The sequence below is a fragment of the Amia ocellicauda genome, chromosome 12 (assembly GCF_036373705.1).
Source record: "Amia ocellicauda isolate fAmiCal2 chromosome 12, fAmiCal2.hap1, whole genome shotgun sequence".
Lineage (NCBI taxonomy): Eukaryota > Metazoa > Chordata > Actinopteri > Amiiformes > Amiidae > Amia > Amia ocellicauda.
In genome coordinates, this window is record NC_089861.1 from 3,648,540 (window position 1) to 3,671,633 (window position 23,094).

General features: G+C 40.1%; 2 protein-coding genes across 2 annotated transcripts; both read right to left on the minus strand.

The window, feature by feature from the left end:
• Positions 1–6,282: 6,282 nt before the first annotated feature.
• Positions 6,283–7,884, minus strand: LOC136765057 (stonustoxin subunit beta). The gene is made up of 2 exons (XM_066719529.1): positions 7,866–7,884; positions 6,283–7,752 (listed from the first exon to the last, which is right to left on the minus strand). Exons 1-2 carry the CDS (start codon positions 7,882–7,884, stop codon positions 7,208–7,210), a joined length of 564 nt encoding a protein of 187 aa, XP_066575626.1. The 3' UTR covers positions 6,283–7,207.
• Positions 7,885–10,195: 2,311 nt separating this feature from the next.
• LOC136765058 (neoverrucotoxin subunit beta) lies at positions 10,196–22,477 on the minus strand. The gene is made up of 4 exons (XM_066719530.1): positions 22,337–22,477; positions 19,508–19,631; positions 11,765–13,201; positions 10,196–10,371 (listed from the first exon to the last, which is right to left on the minus strand). The coding sequence occupies exons 1-4, from the start codon at positions 22,475–22,477 to the stop codon at positions 10,196–10,198; spliced, it is 1,878 nt and encodes a 625-aa protein (XP_066575627.1).
• Positions 22,478–23,094: the final 617 nt, after the last annotated feature.

A 23,094-nucleotide genomic window follows, 5' to 3' on the forward strand; every position in this document is an offset into this window, starting at 1 on the left:
TGTCTTTCCAACTACATCCCTAATTACTTTGGATCAGTGGTTTTCAAACTGAGGTCTTAATTGCTTAATTGACCTAACCAAGCAAATACAGCATTCAATTAAGTAATTAAGACCTAGGTTGGAATAAAAACCAGCAGGACAAGACTGGTTTGAAAAGCCTTGCTTTGGATTTAACATTTTTTCAAGTTATTTTCTCTTGGACTTAAATGTGTGTACTCTCATCTGATCATTCAGTGTATTGTGATTTCAATAAGGATTTTTCCCCAGTCAGCACTCCTCTTTTTCACATCCTAAGAAAGGATGTAGAATGGGAATGGGGCTCTGCTTAATCCAAAGCAGTGGAGAGCATTAAACGGCATTCCTCACAGCCCCAGTACTTTTCTGTTCTGACCGTGAACTGACCCTTTGTCTTTAGAAGTTGCAACAACAGAGTGTTTCCTCTGAGCTGTTCGGTTTACACAGGCTGTGTTTGATAGCGATCCGTGGGACCACTGTTATGAAATGTTTGACCAATTAGAGAAAACACAAAAAGGAGAAGGGCAGCAGCTCTGCAGGTTTGTGGGTAACAAGTCTTTATCTCAGACAAATGGTGTCAAGCCTTGAAGATTGTTAAGAATAACAAGTCAATTAGGGGCAATCCAAACAGCAATGGTCAAAAGACTCTAGGAAGAGACCAAGACCTGGCATTGAATGCTAGGGGACGGGGGTTTAAATACAGAACAGATAGAAGCAGGAGACAGGGATGTGCAGTGCTGGTCAATTGAGAGCAGGGGTGTGATGGTGCATGTGCACATGTTGCTGAATAATGTTAAGTGGATGATTGCTGGGGAATGTGAAAGACAGGGTTTAGAGTTCAGGTGATGATGACCTCTGGTGATGAACAGTGGAAGTGTGGAGTGAAGATGACAATATTGTCCCCTACATATCGCTACCCCAACATATTAGTTCCCAATATTTAAGTAGCATATTATCATCACAGTATCAATAATGATAATAATATTTAATAATGTCTTTCTAAGACTAAGACTCCTGGAATGAAGTTTTACAAATTCTAAATGTTACTTGATTTCAGAAGCTATTAATACAATGGCCCTCCCAAGACAGCAATAGAAGAATGTTTAGCTATTAATCTTGTGTTATTTATTTCTGAGTTGCTCTCCACATAAGACAAACGTATCATTCATGAACTAATGAAGATGTATTTTACCTTCACCTGGCAGGACCTTTTTTCTGGTTCCACCTGAAGTTTTCTCTGACTAATTTTATACAGTCAAACACGTATCTTTGTCTACAGATCGCAGTGATTGTAACACATTTTTAAGAACAAACATTTTTAAGAACATATCCAGTAGATTACAATACTTAGAACTGCTGAACAACTTACCTAATAATAAAAAAAAATGGACAGGGAGTCAAAGTTCATAAAAATAACTGACAATTCTATAAAGCACTGGCTGGGTGGCAGCAATATGCAGGGGGCTTAAAAGATATTTAAATATCTACTTTTTGTGTTTTAATATGCAATTAGCACTTTTCCACCCCCAGTAGACATGTATGCCACCTGGGCAGGAAAATGACAGGGGAAACACTGAATACTTTTCTATTTTTTAAATTACAGCTTGTTAGTATATATAGTTACAGTGTACAGTGTTAGAGTGTACTTGAAATCATATATATGGTTTATCTTCATTATTTAATTACCCTGCATTCCGCCTCTTGGTTTCCTCTTTTCCCTAAGGCTTTTAACCTGCATCCAGGGACAACCCTGTCCTACGCCCCCTTGAGGTGTCACAGTAGTTAACACCGTTAGTATCTAATTACATTTTCGTATGTATCGTATTGAACATGTGACTAGTTGTGCAATAATGCGGTAATAATGCTGGTTAATTACCACTACCACTGCATGCAGCGCTGTTTTTGGTTGTTGTGAACCACTATGCTGTATACAAAATTAAGCAATCTTACACAAATTACAAATACAACATAAAAATGGATGAGCTTCCAGCTTCAATGTGTTCTGAAAGGCAGTGCAGAGAGATATCTTTCTCACATGGTTTGAACGTCTCCATGACCACCTTTTGACACCAGAACACACACACATGTATTTAAACATACCTACTATTTACTGTATGTATTACCTATTGACACCTTAAACCAGGGATCTACGGTCCTGATTGTGGAGGGCCAGAGTGTAGTGGGTTTAATAGGTCTAAAGTGTGAAGAGTACTTAAATTGATCTAAATACACTCACACACATCCCTCTCACTTAAAATATATATATATATATATATATATATATACACTCACCTAAAGGATTATTAGGAACACCATACTAATACTGTGTTTGACCCCCTTTCGCCTTCAGAACTGCCTTAATTCTACGTGGCATTGATTCAACAAGGTGCTGAAAGCATTCTTTAGAAATGTTGGCCCATATTGATAGGATAGCATCTTGCAGTTGATGGAGATTTGTGGGATGCACATCCAGGGCACGAAGCTCCCGTTCCACCACATCCCAAAGATGCTCTATTGGGTTGAGATCTGGTGACTGTGGGGGCCAGTTTAGTACAGTGAACTCATTGTCATGTTCAAGAAACCAATTTGAAATGATTCCACCTTTGTGACATGGTGCATTATCCTGCTGGAAGTAGCCATCAGAGGATGGGTACATGGTGGTCATAAAGGGATGGACATGGTCAGAAACAATGCTCAGGTGGGCCGTGGCATTTAAACGATGCCCAATTGGCACTAAGGGGCCTAAAGTGTGCCAAGAAAACATCCCCCACACCATTACACCACCACCACCAGCCTGCACAGTGGTAACAAGGCATGATGGATCCATGTTCTCATTCTGTTTACGCCAAATTCTGACTCTACCATCTGAATGTCTCAACAGAAATCGAGACTCATCAGACCAGGCAACATTTTTCCAGTCTTCAACTGTCCAATTTTGGTGAGCTTGTGCAAATTGTAGCCTCTTTTTCCTATTTGTAGTGGAGATGAGTGGTACCCGGTGGGGTCTTCTGCTGTTATAGCCCATCCGCCTCAAGGTTGTACGTGTTGTGGCTTCACAAATGCTTTGCTGCATACCTCGGTTGTAACGAGTGGTTATTTCAGTCAAAGTTGCTCTTCTATCAGCTTGAATCAGTCGGCCCATTCTCCTCTGACCTCTAGCATCAACAAGGCATTTTCGCCCACAGGACTGCCGCATACTGGATGTTTTTCCCTTTTCACACCATTCTTTGTAAACCCTAGAAATGGTTGTGCGTGAAAATCCCAGTAACTGAGCAGACTGTGAAATACTCAGACCGGCCCGTCTGGCACCAACAACCATGCCACACTCAAAATTGCTTAAATCACCTTTCTTTCCCATTCAGACATTCAGTTTGGAGTTCAGGAGATTGTCTTGACCAGGACCACACCCCTAAATGCATTGAAGCAACTGCCATGTGATTGATTGGTTAGATAATTGCATTAATGAGAAATTGAACAGGTGTTCCTAATAATCCTTTAGGTGAGTGTATATATATATATATATATATATATATATGTGTGTGTGTGTGTGTGTTTGTGTATGTGTGTATATAATTACTTTTGTATATTTTGTTGGCTTGTTGAAATAATTACTTTTTAGTCACCTGCTAATAAAGTGCAGTTAAAAGTCAAAAAGTCTCTGTCTCTCTCCCTCAGAGCGGAGGTACAGATGACATCACAGGAGACATCATTGCCTGCTGCCAGATCCTGTATTACACAGTGCTCCTAATGCATTTGCTTGTGTTATACTGACCCTAGCAGGAGATTTAACAATATTTAGCAATTAAGTGCACAATAAAGGTCTGGTATTGTGTATATAAAGCACTCAACCACACAACACAGATTTGAATAATCAGAAGTGCATTACTAAAAGTTCTGTGATGACATATAAATACCAAAATAATAATAACAATATTATTATTAATTATTATTTATCTTGCTATCTGCCTCTATACATTAATGATTCTACTTTCTTGCCTTTGTACTGGCATTTCCCAGATTTACTTCTGAAAACCATAGGAAGCGTTGCTCTCTGGATTTATTGCACTGTAAGAAATGTATTCATAGAACATCTGTGCAGGTGTCCCACAGACCGATGTGCTTCAGTACAGGACGAACCCAATGAGAGACTCTCAGCACAAGCAGACTCGACATTCACAACTGATACAGCCTGGAGAGTCAGACAGCGACACCCAGTGGACACAGATAAAAACAGCATGTAATGTATCTGCAGCTGGCGTGTGACAGGACTCTGGATAATATATTCATGTGCATCATTTTCATGGTCGTATGTGTCAGTAGTCATCTGTCAGTATCAGTCATAGTTTGTTGGTTAGTTGAGTTTATTGTTTAGGTTGGGAGTCGTAGGCATCTGCAGGAGCAGTGTAATAGCAGGTAGTTAGTGTCCATAACAGCATGTAAGTTAATATACATATATGTAAGTCATAAGTAGTGATACTACATTGTTACCTGAGCTGCTTTTTCATTTTGGATGAGAAGGGCGAAAGTAGAAGAAAACAGAATAGGGCAAAGGTCATGAGAAAAGGGCTCTCTTCTGATCATCCCTTACGACACACTACCATTTACTTACTCGTACTGAAGACCATTGAGTCCTGGCATTGTGCCTAATGTGTAGTTATTATTATTATTATTTTTATTTGTATTTATTGGCAATAAAAAAAGTGTTCAGGGATGGCACTGTGATCCAGTCATATATATAACTGGCCTGGTTTTAAAGTGAAAATTGATTTTTGCAACAATAGATTCTTCTTGTAGAAAATGTGGTTGGTTATCTTTAAAGTTGGAAGCACTGCCCAAGGGGGTGGGGTTTCTGCGCACTTCCGTAGGAACCCGATCGAAACGTCACTCTATCAAAGCTGCCATTGGCCCCTGCGCTCGTCACTCAGAACAGGTCCCTTCCACTTCCTGTTCCATAAAACGTGAATTCAGCGCAGGCTCTTCCTCTTTTGCCATTTCGCTGGACTCGAGAACGTGAGCTCTCTGTGTCTTGTCTGTGTATTAGACCCTTATTGTTATTTAACAATTATTATTCAGTTGATTGGCTTCATGGCTGTGCTGTTCACCACCATTTATTATACAGCTATTATTAACCAACATCTTAAAATGCACATTGTCAATCATTGTCTTCACCTCCCAACCCCACTAGCAAACTTACTTTTTGGACCTCGGTATTTTATAAACCCTGCATACGGCCATGGGTGTGTGGCCCGCTCTGGCTGTGTATGCCATGGAGCAAGGGGACCGCTGCTGTTGTCCTCCAGCGGAGGGCCCTTGAGTTTCTCCAGTGCCCCGCTGTGCACATAGTTCATTTACTCACACGGTAAGAGCTGTAGTTGCCCTGCGCTAGCTGTGCTATTCAGCAGGTGTCAATTGCTCCTGTGTTCCACGTGTGGCACATGAGCCGGCTCCTGCACCCCGTGCTATATATAGTTAGTTTGTCACGACATAGTCAAGCTGGTGTGGCCTTGCTTCTATTTGTGCTAGTGGAGAAAGCGGCCACCGCTCTTATGCCCCGTGGTGTATATACTGTAGTTTGTTTGTATGAGATCTAATTGTCAGCACAATAGAGCTCTTCCACTCTGTACTATTCAGTTGAGTTGGATGCTCCTGTGCTGTGCGCTGACAGCATGAAGGTCTTGCTGTCATGCGATATTGTATATTGTTGTTCAGCTCGGCTACTCTGTTGACTAACCAGCTATGTATTCTGTTGTTTGTTCGTTGGGTCTGTGGCCCCGCTCCAATTGGATCAGGGGTCCACTGCCATGATATGTGCGGAGGCTGCACAAGTTGCTTGATTGCCCAGCGCCAGATATTGTGCTAGTAGATTTGGCCTCGCTCCTAGCTGCACTAGTAGAGCAACTAGTAGTAGACTTGAAAGATAAAGATAGGTTGCGTATGCAACCCCAGTTATCTGAAAAAGGAAACACTGCCCAAGGGTTGCAAGGTCACGCGGGAGTCCTGGCTCCCGGCAAAAGAGGGAGAACCTGAGCTGATGTCACGTTTTATGGAACAGGAAGTGGTAAGGGACCTGTTCTGAGTGATGAGCGCAGGGGCCAATCGCAGCTTTGATAGAGTGATGTTTCGATCAGGTGCGCAGAAACCCCTCCCCCTTGGACAATGCTTCCTTTTCAGATAACCGGGGTTGCATACGCAACCTATCGTTTTACAGGATTGAAGAAAGACTCCATGTCACATATCTTGTACAGAAGCAGGGTTTATTGGGTAAAGCTATGCAGAATACACAGTTTACTTTGCATTACACCAAACTAAGCCCAATAACCTCTCAAGTAACACACTTATATTACAACAGGGGTCACCAAGTCAAGTCACAGAGATCCACAGTACTGCTGGTTTTGTAGTTTCTCTGCATGTGTTCAATTGTCAATGCCTTGAAAACCAGCCATAAAACCAGGTAGTTGTGCTGTGTGCTCTCTTCTCCATTAATAACCCGAGAACACAGAAGGGATTCCACTGTGTCTCTTGAGGAATCAGGCCATCAGGAAACTATTCACAGCACACTGTCATGCTGGCCTGTGAGGACCTGTAAATGGCCAGCTTCACAGCTCATCATTTCATGCAAGAACATAAGAAAGTGTCCAATCGAGAGGAGGCCATATGACCCATCGTGCTCGTTTGGTGTCCATTAATAACTAAGTGATCCAAGGATCCTATCCAGTCTGTTTTTGACTGCAATGTTTTTAACAATTGAGGAATCCAAGAGAAATAGAAAACCAGATTGGATTGGTCTTCACTGCATTAAAGCACACAAAATGCACAAATAAAAACATCATGTCCTGCTAACCAGCTAAAGTGAACTCCCTGCCTGTCAAGCTACCATATTTTAAGTGATCTTTCTTGATTTTTCCTCAAATATAACACAAAAATAATACAACATTTATCCCAGTAATGATGTATATCTCCTACTTATAACAAATGTAACTGATACCATTACACATGACATACATACACAGTTATTTCAGATTTTAAATGATTAGTAACTAAAAGTGAACCCCAAAAAATGGTTGTGAAGTGATACCAAAAATCAAAATGCAGATACAATACTAAAGAACATATTAAATCCCAAACATGCATTATGGAATAAAACCAGAAATAAAAACCAGAAATGTGTCCCACTCTTTCTTTTTCTTTCATTCTACCCCAGCTTGCACAGAGTTACAGTTCCCTCACACACCCCAAGTGCAGGATACAGTGGCTCAGTGAATGTGGTCTTGACTGTGTGCAGGAGGGTCATTTTCTTCAACCAATCAGAGATGCTATAAAACGACAGAATTCCTGCACTGTGATCCAAATACACTCCTATTCTACGGGTGATAGGGGCAGTTATCTCAGTGTTTTTATTCTTGTGACAAAAACTGCAGGAATTGACAAAAAATGTCCTGTCGCACTCCAATATCCAGGACTGGTCATTATGTCCAAAACTACATTCTAGACCCATTCCTTTCCTGCCAATTCCTTTATATGCGACTCCTATATTTGCCAATTTACTCCATTCTACCTCCCAGTAATGTCTACTCCCGGACAAACCCTCTCTACACAGGGCTTGTTGAAAGCCGTCAAATCTCTCTGGGTGATCAGGATAGTGATGGTAATCCTCAGTATCTGTCATTTTCCTGTTCTCCTCTGACAGAAGGAGAAATCTATGCACTGTGTTGGGATCCAGTGTCAGTTTACAGGCATCTGATCAAAGCAAAGAGGGGTTAGAAGATAAAAAGGTTAAAAAGTAAAAAGATATTAAGGTAATTGTTATTATAAAACCACATTGCTATGAATATTATGGGATTCGTTCTCACCAATCTCAGGTAATTCCATGGTAATTGTTATGGTACTTTAAAGTAAACCCTATCATGCAACTCTGGTTCTAGTAAATATGACAGGAACATAAGAACATAAGAAAGTGAACAAATGAAAGGAGGCCATTCACCCCATCGTGCTCGTTTGGTGTCCATTAATAACTAAGTGATCCAAGGATCCTATCCAGTCTGTTTTTGAATGTTCCCAAATTGTCTCTTCAGCCACATCGCTGGGGAGTTTGAACTCCACTAACAACCTCACTCCAGTTAGAAGCGACTCCTCTAATCGACACCCTCTGTTTCCTCTACATCAACCAGTTCATAATCCATCTACTTACATTACCCTGAATGCCTACAGTTTCCAATTTGAGGATCAGTCTTTGGTGTGGAACCTTATCAAAAGCTTTTTGAAAATCTAAGTATATCATATCATATGCTTTTCACATATCGCATGTTAAAAATATTCTAATAATTTAGTAAGACATGATCTGCCTCGTAATAATTGGAATAATTGAGTTAGCGGCCTATAAATAATTCCCCTCATTTCTTTAAATACTGTTGGAAAGATCCCATCTGGCCCAGGTGATTTGTTTGTTTTTAATTCTGCTCGTCCCTTTAGTACCTCCTCCTCATTTATCCTGATCTCTTAGGGTTTGACTGGACTGATTGTCAACCTGTGGCATGTCATCTGCTTTTTCTTTAGTAAAAACCTCTGTGAAATACTCATTTAAAACATTTGCCACATCTTGTTCATTTTCCAAGATACCTCAATTTTTTCCCTTTATCTGTTTCACTTCCTCCTTTATTGACCTCTTGCTGTCGTAATATTGAAAAAAGCTCTTTGCATTAGTTTTAGATCCAAGAGCTATGTTTCTTTCTATTTGCTTTCCTGATCAACTTTCTTAAGATCTCTTTGTAGTTCAATATATTCTTTGTATTTAGTTGAATCTCTATCCCTTTTGTATGCGCTATACAGCATTTTCTTTCTCTAGATATTTTTTTGCCAGTGTTTTTTGGTCCTCAATTTGCTAAGTTTTGGTACAAATTTCTCCTGAGCCTCAAGTAGTATATTCTTAAAATGTTCATTTTCAACTTAATCTGTATCCAGTGTGCTCCAGTCTACCTCTTCTAAATGCCCAATTTCTTAGCAGATACCCTTATCCAGGGTGACTAACAATTGTTACAACATATCACATTATTTTTACAATTGTACACATTTATACAGCTGGGCATTTACTGGAGCAATCTAAGTAAAGTACCTTGCTCAAGGGTACAACAGCAGTGCTCCCCAAAAGAGGATTATGTAGTCCTAACTGGGCTTTCCCAGTCTATGTTTGGGAAATTGAAATCCTCCATTATAACAGCCACATCCTTGCTACATGCAGTCCTGATTACATTGTACAATGCAGCATCTTTCTGAATATCTGAGTTGGGTGGCCTGTAACACACTCCTACCAGTAATCCTCCAGATCTTTTATTAAAAAGTTTAACCCACAAAGATTCTGTTTAGTTAGAACAATCTAATTAGAGTTATTTTCCCTCTATGTCATTTCTGACATATAATGCTACCCCACCACCTCTTCAATTATTCCTGTCTCTTGTAAACTGTATGTATCCTTTCAATTTTCATTTATCCCCATCATTTTCTGTAAACCATGTTTCTGTCACTCCTACAACATCATAGTCACCCACCAGCACTGTGGCTTCTAGGCCGATGACACGTGGACAAACTAAGACATAAAATTGTGCGCATATAGGAGACCAGTTGGGATGTATCACTCATGTCTGTGTCCAAGCATAATAAAGAAAAGGGAAAAAAAGAGGGAACACAAACACACAACAATAAATAAATAAATAATAATAATAATAAATAAAAAAGTTATTAACTTACTGTTTGGGGTTGTGTGTGTGTGTGTGTGTTTGTGTGGATGAAGTATTATTTACCCAAGTTCCCAAGTTTCATTAAATACATTTTCCTGGTTATTTTTGGTGGTTATGTTTTTTTCCTGTGTGATATTTTTTTGCATACTTCTATTGAACCATTTTGGTCAGTGTTTGTTGGTACTCAATTTGCTACATTTTGGTACAAGTAGTATATTCTTAAAATGTAACCATCCATTTTCAACTGAATCTGTATCCAGGTTTAGCCACTGAACTTTCTAATCTCTGCCTGTCTCCCTGGCCTGGCATGTGGTAACGCAGTAGCCCATCTACTAGTTTAGGAAGATCTGCAACCTGAGCACCAGGCAGGCAAGATACCATACGGGTCTCCTTGTCACTAGAACACACTGTGTGATCTACACCTCTAAGAATTGAGTCTCCTACTATAACTACCTCCCTGTTCTGAAGGAAGTGGGCACAATGGTGCTCTGGTGCTCAACTGCCCCCCCATCACCCTCTGAGCCGTCACTGTCCAACTCGGTGTTCAGCAGCTGGAACCTGTTGGGCATTTCTAGCTCTTGGGGTGTCTCTAGGGGTTGTGCGTGCCCTTTTCTGTGGTTACGTCCTAGTGTAAGCATAACATAGGTTTGGGTGGGAGTGACGTAGGGGACGCGTCCCCCCCGATGTTGAGAGAATGTTTAATGTGTGCCTGACTCCATAGGCATAGTGGAAACCAATTCTGAAACCAAACCTACGCCACTGCTTTGGAGTGTTTGTTCTGAGTGGCTCCATATCCCTTGTTTGCTACACTGCAAAAACTGAAGTCTGTCCTCTCTGATGTCTCACAGCTGAGCAGTCACGGTCCACTATAATTACACTATGGGAGGAACAGAACTAGATGAAGTAACACATGAGAAAGACCTAGGAGTCTATGTGGACTCCTCACTTTCTCCATCCAAACAATGTGGGGAAGCAATAAAAAAGGCAAACAGTGTTAGGGTATATTGTCAAAAGTGTAGAATTGAGAACAAGGGCAGTAATGTTCAGACTGTACAATGCACTAGTTAGAGCTCATCTGGATACTGTGGACAGTTCTGGGCTCCTCACTTCAAGAAAGATATCGCTGCTCTAGAGGCAGTTCAGAGGAGAGCAACCAGACTTATTCCAGAGACTGAGGACCTGAACCTTTTCACCCTGGAACAGAGGAGACTACGTGGGGACTTGATCCAAGTCTTCAAAATCATGAAAGGCATCGACCACATCAAACCAGAGGAGCTTTTCCAGATCAGCAGGGACACACGCACCCGGGGACATAAATGGAAATTGGGCTTCAAGGCATTCAAGACAGGAGACGCTTCTTCACACAGAGAGGCGTCACAATCTGAACAAACTCCCCAGCGATATATTGAATATTTGGGAACATTTAAAAATAGACTGGATAGGATCCTTGGATCAGTTAGTTATTAATGGACACCAAATGAACATGATGGGTCAAATGGCCTCCTCTCGTTTGTAAACTTTCTCATGATCTTATGTTCTTATTTGGTAATTCACAATATTTAACTAGGTTATAACTGTGTCTAATATTAGGAACACATCACTGAGACATAGGTACTGAGATCAATTGATACGGAGATATAAAAAGAAAGAAAGAAAATACCTTGCTATGTATAAGATATTTCACTGACCTTTGCCTGTCACCTGTCACTTTCAAATAATTTCCCTTGAAACCTGCATTCCACATTTGAAGTGTAACATAGTTTATGATTAATTATTTGGGAGTTTTATGTGCAATTCATAACAGCTGGTTATTAATGAGCACTTGTGGGGTGTTTACTGATACCTATCTTGCTAATTTCATATTCATGAAAACCCCTATACACAGAGAAGAAAGAGCACTTACATCGCAGATAATCATCCCTGGTGCTTGGTTCTGTAGGAGAGAGACAAAAAAAGTGAAATCAATTGAAATGCTTACAAATCAATTATTACTTTAATATTCAATTACCTTTAATTACCAAGCTTGAATTGGGGATCCTCTAATTTCCCATGCTTATACAAGCGGATGGATGCCCCTGGATTAGAGGGGTCTGAGATGGAAGTGATGACAAACTTGGTTTTCTTTTCATCCATATAAGTCTTTGACAATTCTAAGAACAGCTGAAGGTTCACTCTCATCCAGGCTGAGATCTCAGGTGACTTGAACCATGGCTGAGGCTCCTTTTTTAGGGAATTCAGGACTGAACCTGAAATCTCCAGTTTCCTGAACTCCTCAGACTGGAGGTACTGAGTCACTGTTGAGAGGTATTGGTCTTCATACTGCAGTGAGGTGAAGGTGAAGCAGAAGACAGTGTCTATTTGGGGATCAAAGAGGAGCCCTTGGAGCTCAGCAGTTGACACAATAGGGATGCTCATTGTAACGGTGTAGGATCTCAACATCTGTATTTCATCATCTTTGTCATCCAGCCACTTCTCCAATTGTTTGTGAGTTAAGGGTGACTTGTGATGGACCTGCAGGATGTCAACCAATGCCTGCTCCTCCTTCCCACCCCCCCGTATGGCCGGCAGGATTCTGGACAGAGCTTTCTGGAAAATGTCCTTGTATGGCTTGAACTTGCCTTGGAAATCTTCCAGCTTGTTTTTTAGATCTGTAAAGTGGCTGACCAAGCTGTTGCTGATCAAACTATTGCTTCTCACATAGGCCTCAGTAAGCTCCTCCAGCACTTTCTCAGCCTCTGACACCAGACTCACACTGATCTCTCGTACCAGTCGAGCTGCATTGCAGTTCAGGTCAATCAGAGGATACAGCCACACTCTCACTGGCACAGCCTTCTCCCCCTTCTCTCCCAGCAGCTCTGGGAGTTTGCTGTACACTTGGACAGCTTCCAGATAAGTGGTGGGGTTCTGTTTCAGTTGGAAATCACCATAGAACTTGCAGCTGAACTTTTCCACCTTCTTCTTGTCTTCTTCTGTCATTTTCAGACCTCCATCGCCTTCGATAGAGAACGAAGGGATCTTCTTGACCATCATTTGTAGGTTTCCCTGGATGTCCTGCTTACTTTCGTTTTTGGAAGCTGTCTGATCGAATACCAAGAAGGCCTGGGCTCCGTACAGCACAGCCGTGATGACATGAGTGGCCGTCTTCTTCTCAAATACTTTGGGATACGTCACATTGCCCAGCTGGGTCATGGTCAGCTGCTTAAACTCTGTGGTCTGCTTGTACTGCATGGTGACCCTGCACTGTTGTGTGGAGGTAACAGTGTCATTCAGATACTTGGCCGACCCTCCCACCTCCACCAGCCCCCCCAGGAAGCTGGCCTTCAGGGAAGCGCTCACGTCCAACAGACTGGACTTCTCATGGAGGGAGTTGGACGCTGTGACGTTGATCTCTGTGTTTGGTTTTGGATGTACATCCAGGTCCTTGCGTACAGCTTCTATATCCCACAGGGTGACACCTAAGGGAGGGGAGATCAGTACTAGTGTCAGTAATACTTGAGTTTTCATTCTGCATGTTTCACCAACATTTAACAATAAAGGTACTACATTGCATTTGCCGTCTTTGCAAATATATTCTTCAAAATACACTACTGGTCAAAAGTTTTCGAACACCTCCATTTTTAAATTTGTTATTAAAATGTACACAGTTTAATGTCTCAATGTACTCTTAAATTATAGCATAGAACAAATAAACAACTGGAGATAAAAAAAGAAACCATGGAATATTTTGTTTAACAATATTTAACCCCTTATGTTGACAGACCCCTCTGGTACCCTTAAAAGGGCACCAAATCTGTGTACGTCTATTTAATCCCAGGTGTACTCTTCACTGTTGTGTTGTTTGCAAAGTGTTTGGTATCCCATGAAAGCTGAGACTTTTTTTATACCCCCCCTATTTTGAAATGGGGTGTTGGGGGGATACTTAGTCTGAGTAGGAATAAAAAATATCAAACAAAAAAAGACAATTATGACATATTCTGGAACCTGCCAGTCTACTGATCAAAACAAGACCATCCAAGTTTTGGTAGAAGCAACACACACCCGTATTGCTCAAAATGTCAAGATGGAAAACTCTGTTTACAGTGAACTAATACACAACGATTTGACATAATTGGATCTGAACTTCTTTGTGTTTGATGGAACATAAAATAATATAAACTGGATTAATCATTAGATTATTCTGAACAAAACAAGCCTATTTGCAAAGAAAGCCGATCAATACTGAGTAATCTGTGACCGTCTGAATGAGACCCCCCCCGGAGCAGACTGCGCATTTAAGTGTGCTGTTAAACATCTTATAAAATGTTAACCACTGTGAATCTAAGAGGATGGATAAAATGCATCTTGCTCACAAAAATGTGAAAATATTCTCAAACAAAATTAATTAATGTATTAGACCCATGTGAGATTTCATGAGCAAGCCATACCATTGAATCTCAAAACAGCTATAACACTGCAGGACTCTCTTTCTGCAAAAAATGCAGTCAGAGTCCAGATTCAGGAATCAACAGGTTTTTGATTACGAGGGCCTTCAGAGAGCCAGGACACACAGGGAGCAGTCCTCTGCTATGTCTCCCTAACTCTGAATTTAGACCATCAATTGACATGTTACATATCCTCGATTAAGCTGTTGAGTCCCGTGGCAGATTCATTGTCCAGAACACAGAATCTGAATATTAGTTCAAACAAGAGACAGAACCAGTGTTACTGCTTTCAGTTCAGTAATCAGTGATGTTCTAAAGAGAACGAAAGCACATGAGACTATCACTCTCTCATTGAATGGTGCCAACAGGCTTGCTAAGACTTTGGAAAATATATCTGTTTGACTATGGAAAGGGATCTGTTTTAGAGTAAATGAGTAACATGGTAAGCTTGTGTTTTGGGATTGTACTGTACTGTCTGTAAAGCATACAGTGACCAGGTCACAGGAGTCTTGGTAACAATCCACCTACAGCAGACACTGTCAGTTCATATTATGGATAGGAGTTAGTAATGTAAAGCACAATTAAACTCTGGTTATAGTTTTGAATTTAAATTCTACAACACTAAAATTATAGCATAATTAGCATATAAATATGTTATGTGACACTCTGCTGGGTGTAAGAGTAGAACAGGAGATCATGCACATTTCACATTTCACACATTTCATCACCGGGTACATGCCCCTTTAAGAGCTGCCAACCGTGGGGAGATTGACATCCATATTTAAGCCCGGAAAGGGATTTGACATAGAGAGAAACAGATGTTGGTTTGGGGGTGAGTATGGGGGAACTGGCCCACAAGAGGCATGCTTGCAGTATTTATGTTTTTATTGATTACTTTTGTTTTATTTACAATACTTTTTAAGAAGATTGGACTTCAGCTGAGAGGGGGATTTGTAGGACTCCGATTCAGGGAAGGGTATGTATTTTAATGCATACAATTTAACTTGAATAGTGAAGATTAATCCTGCTGTATGTTTTTAATTGTATCTTTTAGATTTATGCACACATGCAGGACAGCTATTGGAATTAATGGCTGTTTTATCTATGTATTACAGGTTCAGAATTATCAGTTTTTTTGTAGTTTATTTCTTTTCCTTGTTTTTCTAGTGTGTTGATTTTGGAAATTAATTTATAAAGTTGGTTATTTGTTTTCACTTTTGTACACTGTACTGGTTATTAAGGATTTTAAAGGAAATGTATTCTGGAATTGACTGACATATATTTTCTGTTAAGATTGTTACATCTGCTGCTATTTACAACTCGTGTGCAATATTCTTATTTGAGTGGAATTTATTCTGTGTTTTAAATAAAGGAAGCTACTTTTTAAGTTGGTTTGAAGGCTCTGATGCATTTGCTGCTCCAATATATTTGGATATTTGTCACATCAATGTAATCTGATTAAAGCAAGAATCATTCAGATCTGAGGAAGGTGGGAGGTGGGAGTAACACTATAATTCACTATGACCTTCAGCCTTCCATTTGGGGGTAGTTCTCTGCTGAGTTGTGTATTGCAACTGTTTTTTATTAAATCTATGGGTTCAGCAAACAAATGAGAATATACACTGTAGTGAGATGGCATAAAAAGCTGTACTTTTTAAATCAGTTAGGAGATGTTCCTGGGGTACACAACACATTAAATTAGTTATTGTCATGGAAGGTGACTGTGCACTTTAATTTACATTCATATTATTTCTTATTTTGGTCTTCCTTTCTTTGCCCTGATTGGTGATGAAGTATATTGTGGTTTGCCTTATTTTAATTTCACAAGTTTGTATTTATATTGGTTGTTTTGTTAGTTAAACACAAGGGATTTTCTTTGTGCACTGGATGTGATGCACCTGCAATAATGGGGTGATGCCCTGCTCAAAGCCAGCAGTGCTTTACCTAGTCTCTTTTTTATCTTTTTAGTTTTTTGCCATTTTATTTTAAAGGTCTCACAGAGAACAGAGAAAGAATGTCTCAGTTTTCTCCTGCACTTCTAAAACCATGTCAACAAATATTACTCACTCCCCGTCCACCTGTTAATCCACTTTCCTCAAAACCAAGTGCACTCTCTCTCATCTCCCTGCGCTCTCATTCATCCTGAACACTCCAGCACCAATTGCCTTCCATCTCCTGCAGCTCTTAAAAAAATTAAGAGACCACTGCAAAAAATATGTTTGGGTAAAATGAATATTTTTGTTTTATTCTATAAACTACTCACACATCAGACAATCTGCTTAGATTTTACTTTTTAAATTGTGTAAGAAAATAGTTGTTTTTTCAATATGTTTTTTTAATATAATTTTATACTTAACTTAAAACCCCTACTGTTTAAAATAATTAAAAGTCTCTGATTTAGGAAATTATTAGTTCAATTAAGGGTTCAATTAAGTAATTGAGAGCTCGGTTGGAACACAAACCAGCAGGGTAGGGGGTCCCCCAGGACCGGTTTGGGAACCACTGTTCTAAATTAACTAAAACACACTACATAAACATTAAATTAAAAACTTTGTTTTCCTCTTTCATTTTTTAGTTTTATAGTACTACTGTTTATTTTCGATTTCTAGGAACTATTCTGAAGTTTTTATATTTGCTTCTGTTGTACATGAATAGTTTGGGTAGTTTTATTATTATATTTATCCTACTTATCCAATGACCACTTCGCCCAACTCCAAGTTAAAAGCTTGCTCTTGGAACATTAAAGGGGTAAATGATTATTTTCAAATAAATAAAATCTTAGCAATCTTTAGTTTTTTGAGGAACATATTGTAACAAGATGCAAATGAAAATGTATAGGCTATCTAAAGCCAAATCATCGAGCTGAGTACCAGTATTGCATGGGTCTTTGTCTTCCTAGGGTTTACTGATCCATCCCCACTTCCATCACAAGCCAGCGACAATGTGGATATTCCTTAAAACGTGCTCTGTACCGCAATTCCACTGTCTCACTTATTCATTTTTATTGAAGAGTCCTGATGTAGCCTAACAACTTACGTATTGTTTTTCTATACTATTTGTGATGTTGTGGGGGTTTCCTTTAGTAGTGTTTTAGACTACTCTGAAATACAAATTATGATAAAATCATATTAACAATTATATGTTTAGAGCATGTAGAATTAACAATTTTAATTTGGGATTTTCTACATAGTCATTATGATATCAGCATTGTCTTATTACAATACAATATCCTACAGACCAATTTATGCACAACCTCTATTCATTATAACACAACAGCAGACCTGTGTTCCCATTATTATGGATGATGGATGGATTTAATGCTGGAAAAATTAGGAAGCGATCAAGATACAATGAGAGCAGAAACATTGTATCCAGACAAGCCGCCAGGCAAAATATGCAGTGACAGTCACTCAAACACAGTGACAGTTTTTCTCCTCTGCTCCAATATATTCTGCTTTGTGTTCAAATTTATACACTTATAAAAGTAAACTTAGAATTATAATCATTGTTTATATTCAAAATGTTATTTAGATTATAAGGCTGGTCGCAAAAAATTGGTCATGGTACTCTTTCAGAGGACTTGGCAGTCATTGCTATCTTATCTAGAGAGTAGATATGTAGATTATGTGTTAAATTTCCAGTTGCTAACTAATATTACTAATATGGCTATAAGAATTTGTGAGTGTTTTCTTGTTTTCTTTTTTTTTGGTTCCTTTTCTTGAAACGAAGAAAAGGGACTGTTCATGGCTGATATGTACAGTGAGGGAAAAAAGTATTTAATCCCCTGCTGATTTTGTACGTTTGCCCACTGACAAAGAAATGGTCAGTCTATAATTTTAATGGTAGGTGTATTTTAACAGTGAGAGACAGAATAACAACAAAACAAATCCAGAAAAACGCATTTCAAAAAAGTAATACATTGATTTGCATGTTAATGAGGGAAATAAGTATTTGATCCCCTATCAATCAGCAAGATTTCTAGCTCCCAGGTGTCTTTTATACAGGTAACGAGCTGAGATTAGGATCTCTCTCTTAAAGGGAGCGCTCCTAATCTCAGCTCGTTACCTGTATAAAAGACACCTGTCCACAGAAGCAATCAATCAATCAGATTCCAAACTCTCCACCATGGCCAAGACCAAAGAGCTGTCCAAGGATGTCGGGGACAAGATTGTAGACCTACACAAGGCTGGAATGGGTTACAAGACCATCGCCAAGCAGCTTGGTGAGAAGGTGACAACAGTTGGTGCGATTATTCGCAAATGGAAGAAACACAAAATAACTGTCAGTCTCCCTCGGTCTGGGGCTCCATGCAAGATCTCACCTCGTGGAGATTCAATGATTATGAGAACGGTGAGGAATCAGCCCAGAACTATAGGATCTAGGAGGATCTTGTTAATGATCTCAAGGCAGCTGGGACCATAGTCACATAGGTAACACCTACGCCGTGAAGGACTGAAATCCTGCAGCGCCTGCAAGGTCCCCCTGCTCAAGAAAGCACATGTACAGGCCCGTCTGAAGTTTGCCAATGAACATCTGAATGATTCAGAGGAGAACTGGGTGAAAGTGTTGTGGTCAGATGAGACCAAAATCAAGCTCTTTGGCATCAACTCAACTCGTCGTGTTTGGAGGAGGAGGAATGACCCCCAGAACACCATCCCCATCGTCAAACATGGAGGTGGAAACATTATGCTTTGGGGGTGTTTTTTCTGCTAAGGGGACAGGACAACTGCACCGCATCAAAGGGACGATGGACAGGGCCATGTTCCGTCAAATCTTGGGTGAGAACCTCCTTCCCTCAGCCAGGGCATTGAAAATGGGTCGTGGATGGGTATTCCAGCATGACAATGACCCAAAACACACAGCCAAGGCAACAAAGGAGTGGCTCAAGAAGAAGCACATTAAGGTCCTGGAGTGGCCTAGCCCTCTTCTGATCTCTCTATTTCAGTTCCCCTGGAATCTATCACTCCTTTCCCACTCTCACCCTCCAATGGTGGAATGATCTTCCCGTCAAGGTCAGGACCACACGGCCCCTGACCTCCTTCCAGCATCTTCTCTAGACACACCTGTTCAGACTGTACCTGTAATACAGCAGCTGTTCTCCTGGGCAGCTCAGCACTCTTGCTCTTACTCACTTTCTAATTTTACTCCTGATTACTTATGTATTGTTAGCACTTCTATCATTGTACTGCACACACCTAGGACTTCACTGTCTGCACTTGTTAGATCATTTGTACTAGGATGTATGCTTAAATAATAATAATAATAATAATAATAATAATAATAATAATAATAATAATAATAATAATAATAATAATAATAATAATACATTGTAAAAAGTACCTGGGATGAAGGAGTCGTTGCGGCAGTCATATAGCATGCCTGGGTACAGGGGTCGGCCCAAGGCACTCATTTCGATTGGTTTGTCCTCCATGACTACAAAAACAAAGGCTGAATGAACTAGATGCTGGATTGAACACAAAATGTTTGAATGTCACTATAGCAAAAATGTTAAAAGAAGCATTAAATTCCCATTCAATTTCCCAGTCAAAAATATCCCCAGCTGTGAATGGGGAGGTTAGTGGGTGTGGCTTACAAACTGGGCAGCTGGAAAGCCAGTGTGAGCCAATCACAGCATTCATGATTCAAGGTAAACAGAGGGTAGATGCCACAAGATGTCATCATGAGTGAGCTGGATTTCTGGTGCTTGTATTGTATTGTTCAATCAGTGGATGTTAACAGGGAAACCTTTTTTACTGTCCACATGGATGTGTATAAGTTACATTAACTTCGTAGTGAAATGTGATATCTTACAAGGATAATATTAATAATCAATGTATCATGTAATGTTTCAAGCAGTTCTACCTATACATATCATCCAGACCAGGTCAATTGTAGTATTATTATTATGATTTACTTACCACTGATCACAAGAGTTTGTATCTCTTGTATTTTGTATCCCTAATCTACTTCTCTTTTCTCGATAGGACTAAATGCGTGACTGTGTGACTACTGAATTACATCAGCCCAACACACCCGTCATCGCCTCGCAACCACGCCTCCAAGTCCATGGCTCCGTTTCCCAGTGGTTGTGCTTCGCTTCGATCCACCCTGCTAATTGATGCATTATCTTTAAAAAGCTTTAATGTGAGGATATAAGGGGGCAATCTTTGGAAATCAGAGTGTATAAAACTTTGAGTCTGTTACAGAAAGGCTGTGTTTTGATCGTGAGTGTATTACTGCCACTGCTGTATTTAGCGCATTGGGATTCGCGGTCTGTAAGATTTCTGTTGGGTTTGTTTTGCAGTATTATACCTGATTATTAGAGAGATGCTCTCCCGCTCCTGAAACAGGGCACCTCATATGGGTTTTATAGCCCGTGCACGCAGCTGTTTTATTATTTTTTAAATCAATGTGTGGGGTTTCTATTTTCTGGCTTTATAATTGGTAACATTAATGGTCTAAAAGAAGTTGGGGTTATTCATGTGCTATGTAGGGAAATGCGATGTGCAGGCATTTTAATAGAACTGTTTTGAATCTTTTAGATTCACTTGACAAAGAGCAGAAGGTGAACTGGACGGAGTAAATTCATGAGCTAGTCTTTCTGAATAATAAAACTGAACATGCCTCAATGAGACACACTCAGTTGTTCCTTATGTTTGGCAAGCATGCTAGACTCCCACTGGATATGGTACTAGGGACCTCACCAATTGAAGACCTAGGGCCGGTTGCATAAAACTATTATATTATTATATATTAGAATGATCTAAAGTACTAGACTGGTCTTAATTTGACATTCTATGCAAGTTAGTCAGTTGCATAAAAATTAAGACTGACTAAGACTTAGTCTGAAAAGTTAGCCTCCTCACCCCCAGGCTAACTTGGAACTTAAGTCTATCTTTCCATTGAAAATGCTGCCCGAGTCTACAGCAACACTGAGGCTGACAGGTGGAGCCTCCTGCCGGCTCTCACACACCCCCTGTCCCGCCCCTTGCAATCCCCACAAACACTGAGACCCCTCACGATACATAACCAACTGGATATTTTACCTGCACTTCTGTCATTTAGAAACTTTAATTTGTATTATGACCGATTAGTAATTGTGTGCTGTATTTAGCACTTTTGTTTTGCAATTTGCTACTCTAATTCGCCCTGCATAAGGGCGCATGGCAAAGGAATACATTATAATAATAATAATAATAATAAACTCTGCGCTGCTTTGCGTTTAGTACACAGATGTTTCCTCTTAAATTAGCATATTATTTAATAGTTTCTCCCATCTTATACAGACCTGACAGCACACACACAATGGTTTGACGATGTTAACTTCTCTTCATTTTATCCCACACCTTGTGTTTGAATGCGTTAGTGAAAGTTTCCGAAAATGGCGCCCAATTGATACATTTCTCTATATTATATTTCAATAACTAGCATAGATTCTCAGTTAACTGTGATCATCACTGTTTTAGAGAAACGTCCACCATGTTTTTTTTTTTTCAGGTGTCTTAAAATTCCCAGAGTGCAATGCACGATTGACTAAGTAGGACCAGTCTTAGACCAGTCTAAGGAAAGACTGTTTTATGCAATGGTCTTAACTGAGTGTCTATCGTTAGTAGGACTTATTTTCATACTAAGACAAAGACTTTGTCTATGTTTATGCAACCGACCCCTGGCTTCACAGACTGACTGGGTAAGGCGACACCATAGAAGGTTTGTGTATGCCCACCAAAAAGTAGAGGAGTAGATGCGAAAGGCCGCCACATGACAGCAGGCCTGCCGTGTACTGCTTATGCCAGGTGAAAGGGTCCTGCTATGGAGGCGGACGTGTCACAGCAAAATTCTGATATACCAGTGCATGTATAAAAACCTGAGAAAAAAAATAGTGCATAAGAATTTGTTACGATTCGGTCGAGGGCTGTGGTCAAGGCTTGGCAGGCTGGAGTGACAGGTCTGAAACAAGGCATCGTTTCTTGGTTTGCAGAAGATTATCCAGATGGACCGCAAGCTAGATTTGTTTCTCCAACCTTAAAACCTCATCTCGGCATGCAAGTTCAGAGTGGAGATCAGAGTTTAGTCCTTATCGTAACATGGCAAGTAGTGCTCTCTCATCCCAACCATTACTAGCAGGTTAGATGCTACATTTTAGGTAATAATCAGCTGTCAATATATTACCATGTCAGTGGAATAAAAGTTCTTCTCATACATCTCTTCTTTCTGCAGGGTGGCTGACAGGGAGACAGGTGAAAGCCTCTTTAGGAGCTGGTCCAGGGTGGACTCAATCTGTCGGAGCATCTTCTCCTGCGCTCCTAGCATTGTATCCTGGGCTTCTGTGGCTCATGGAAAGTGGGATACCAATAGATGTAGTTCCAGCCTCCAGACGCTAGGGTGCGATGGCGCTATCTCCACACCGTACACAAGATTGGCGTACACTCACCTTGGTTCAGTCTTTATAGATGAAAGATCGGGGTGACTGCATTACCACTTGTGTGTGCATGGTGATAAAGTTTCATAAACTTTTCTATATTATTCACAGAACAACTAGGACAAAGGAGGTCAGGCTAAGGATGGGGTCAAAAGGCAGGCTGTGGTCAGACAATCAATACAAAAAAATGGATCAGGAAATCCAAGAATCAGAAGTCATAGGGAAAAGCACTGGTCAGTAAACGAAGGTCAGGACACGACCAGCAGGCTCAGAATTGATACTAGGGTGTAAACAAGACATGTTGAAGTTGAAGAGTATATATAGTGCCGTGAAGGGCAGGTGTGTAGAGAAAAGAGGATAACAGGGCAAATGAAGGAAAATAATCATCTATGGGGGAGTGGCGACCTCTGGTGGTGAAGTTGATGGTAGGTATGTCATAATAATAATAATAATAATAATAATAATAATAATAATAATAATAATATTTATTTATTATCCACGACTTACA

Excerpts from the sequence above, each read along its gene's own strand:
- LOC136765058 (XM_066719530.1), bottom strand. The coding sequence starts at position 22,477 with ATGCTAGGAGCGCAGGAGAAGATGCTCCGACAGATTGAGTCCACCCTG. Across the intron at positions 19,632-22,336 it reads ACTTTTATTCCACTGACATG|CATCTAGTTCATTCAGCCTT; the intron begins GTAATATATTGA and ends TGTTCAATCCAG. Across the intron at positions 10,372-11,764 it reads GGATCCCCAATTCAAGCTTG|GACGTAACCACAGAAAAGGG; the intron begins GTAATTAAAGGT and ends TGCTTACACTAG.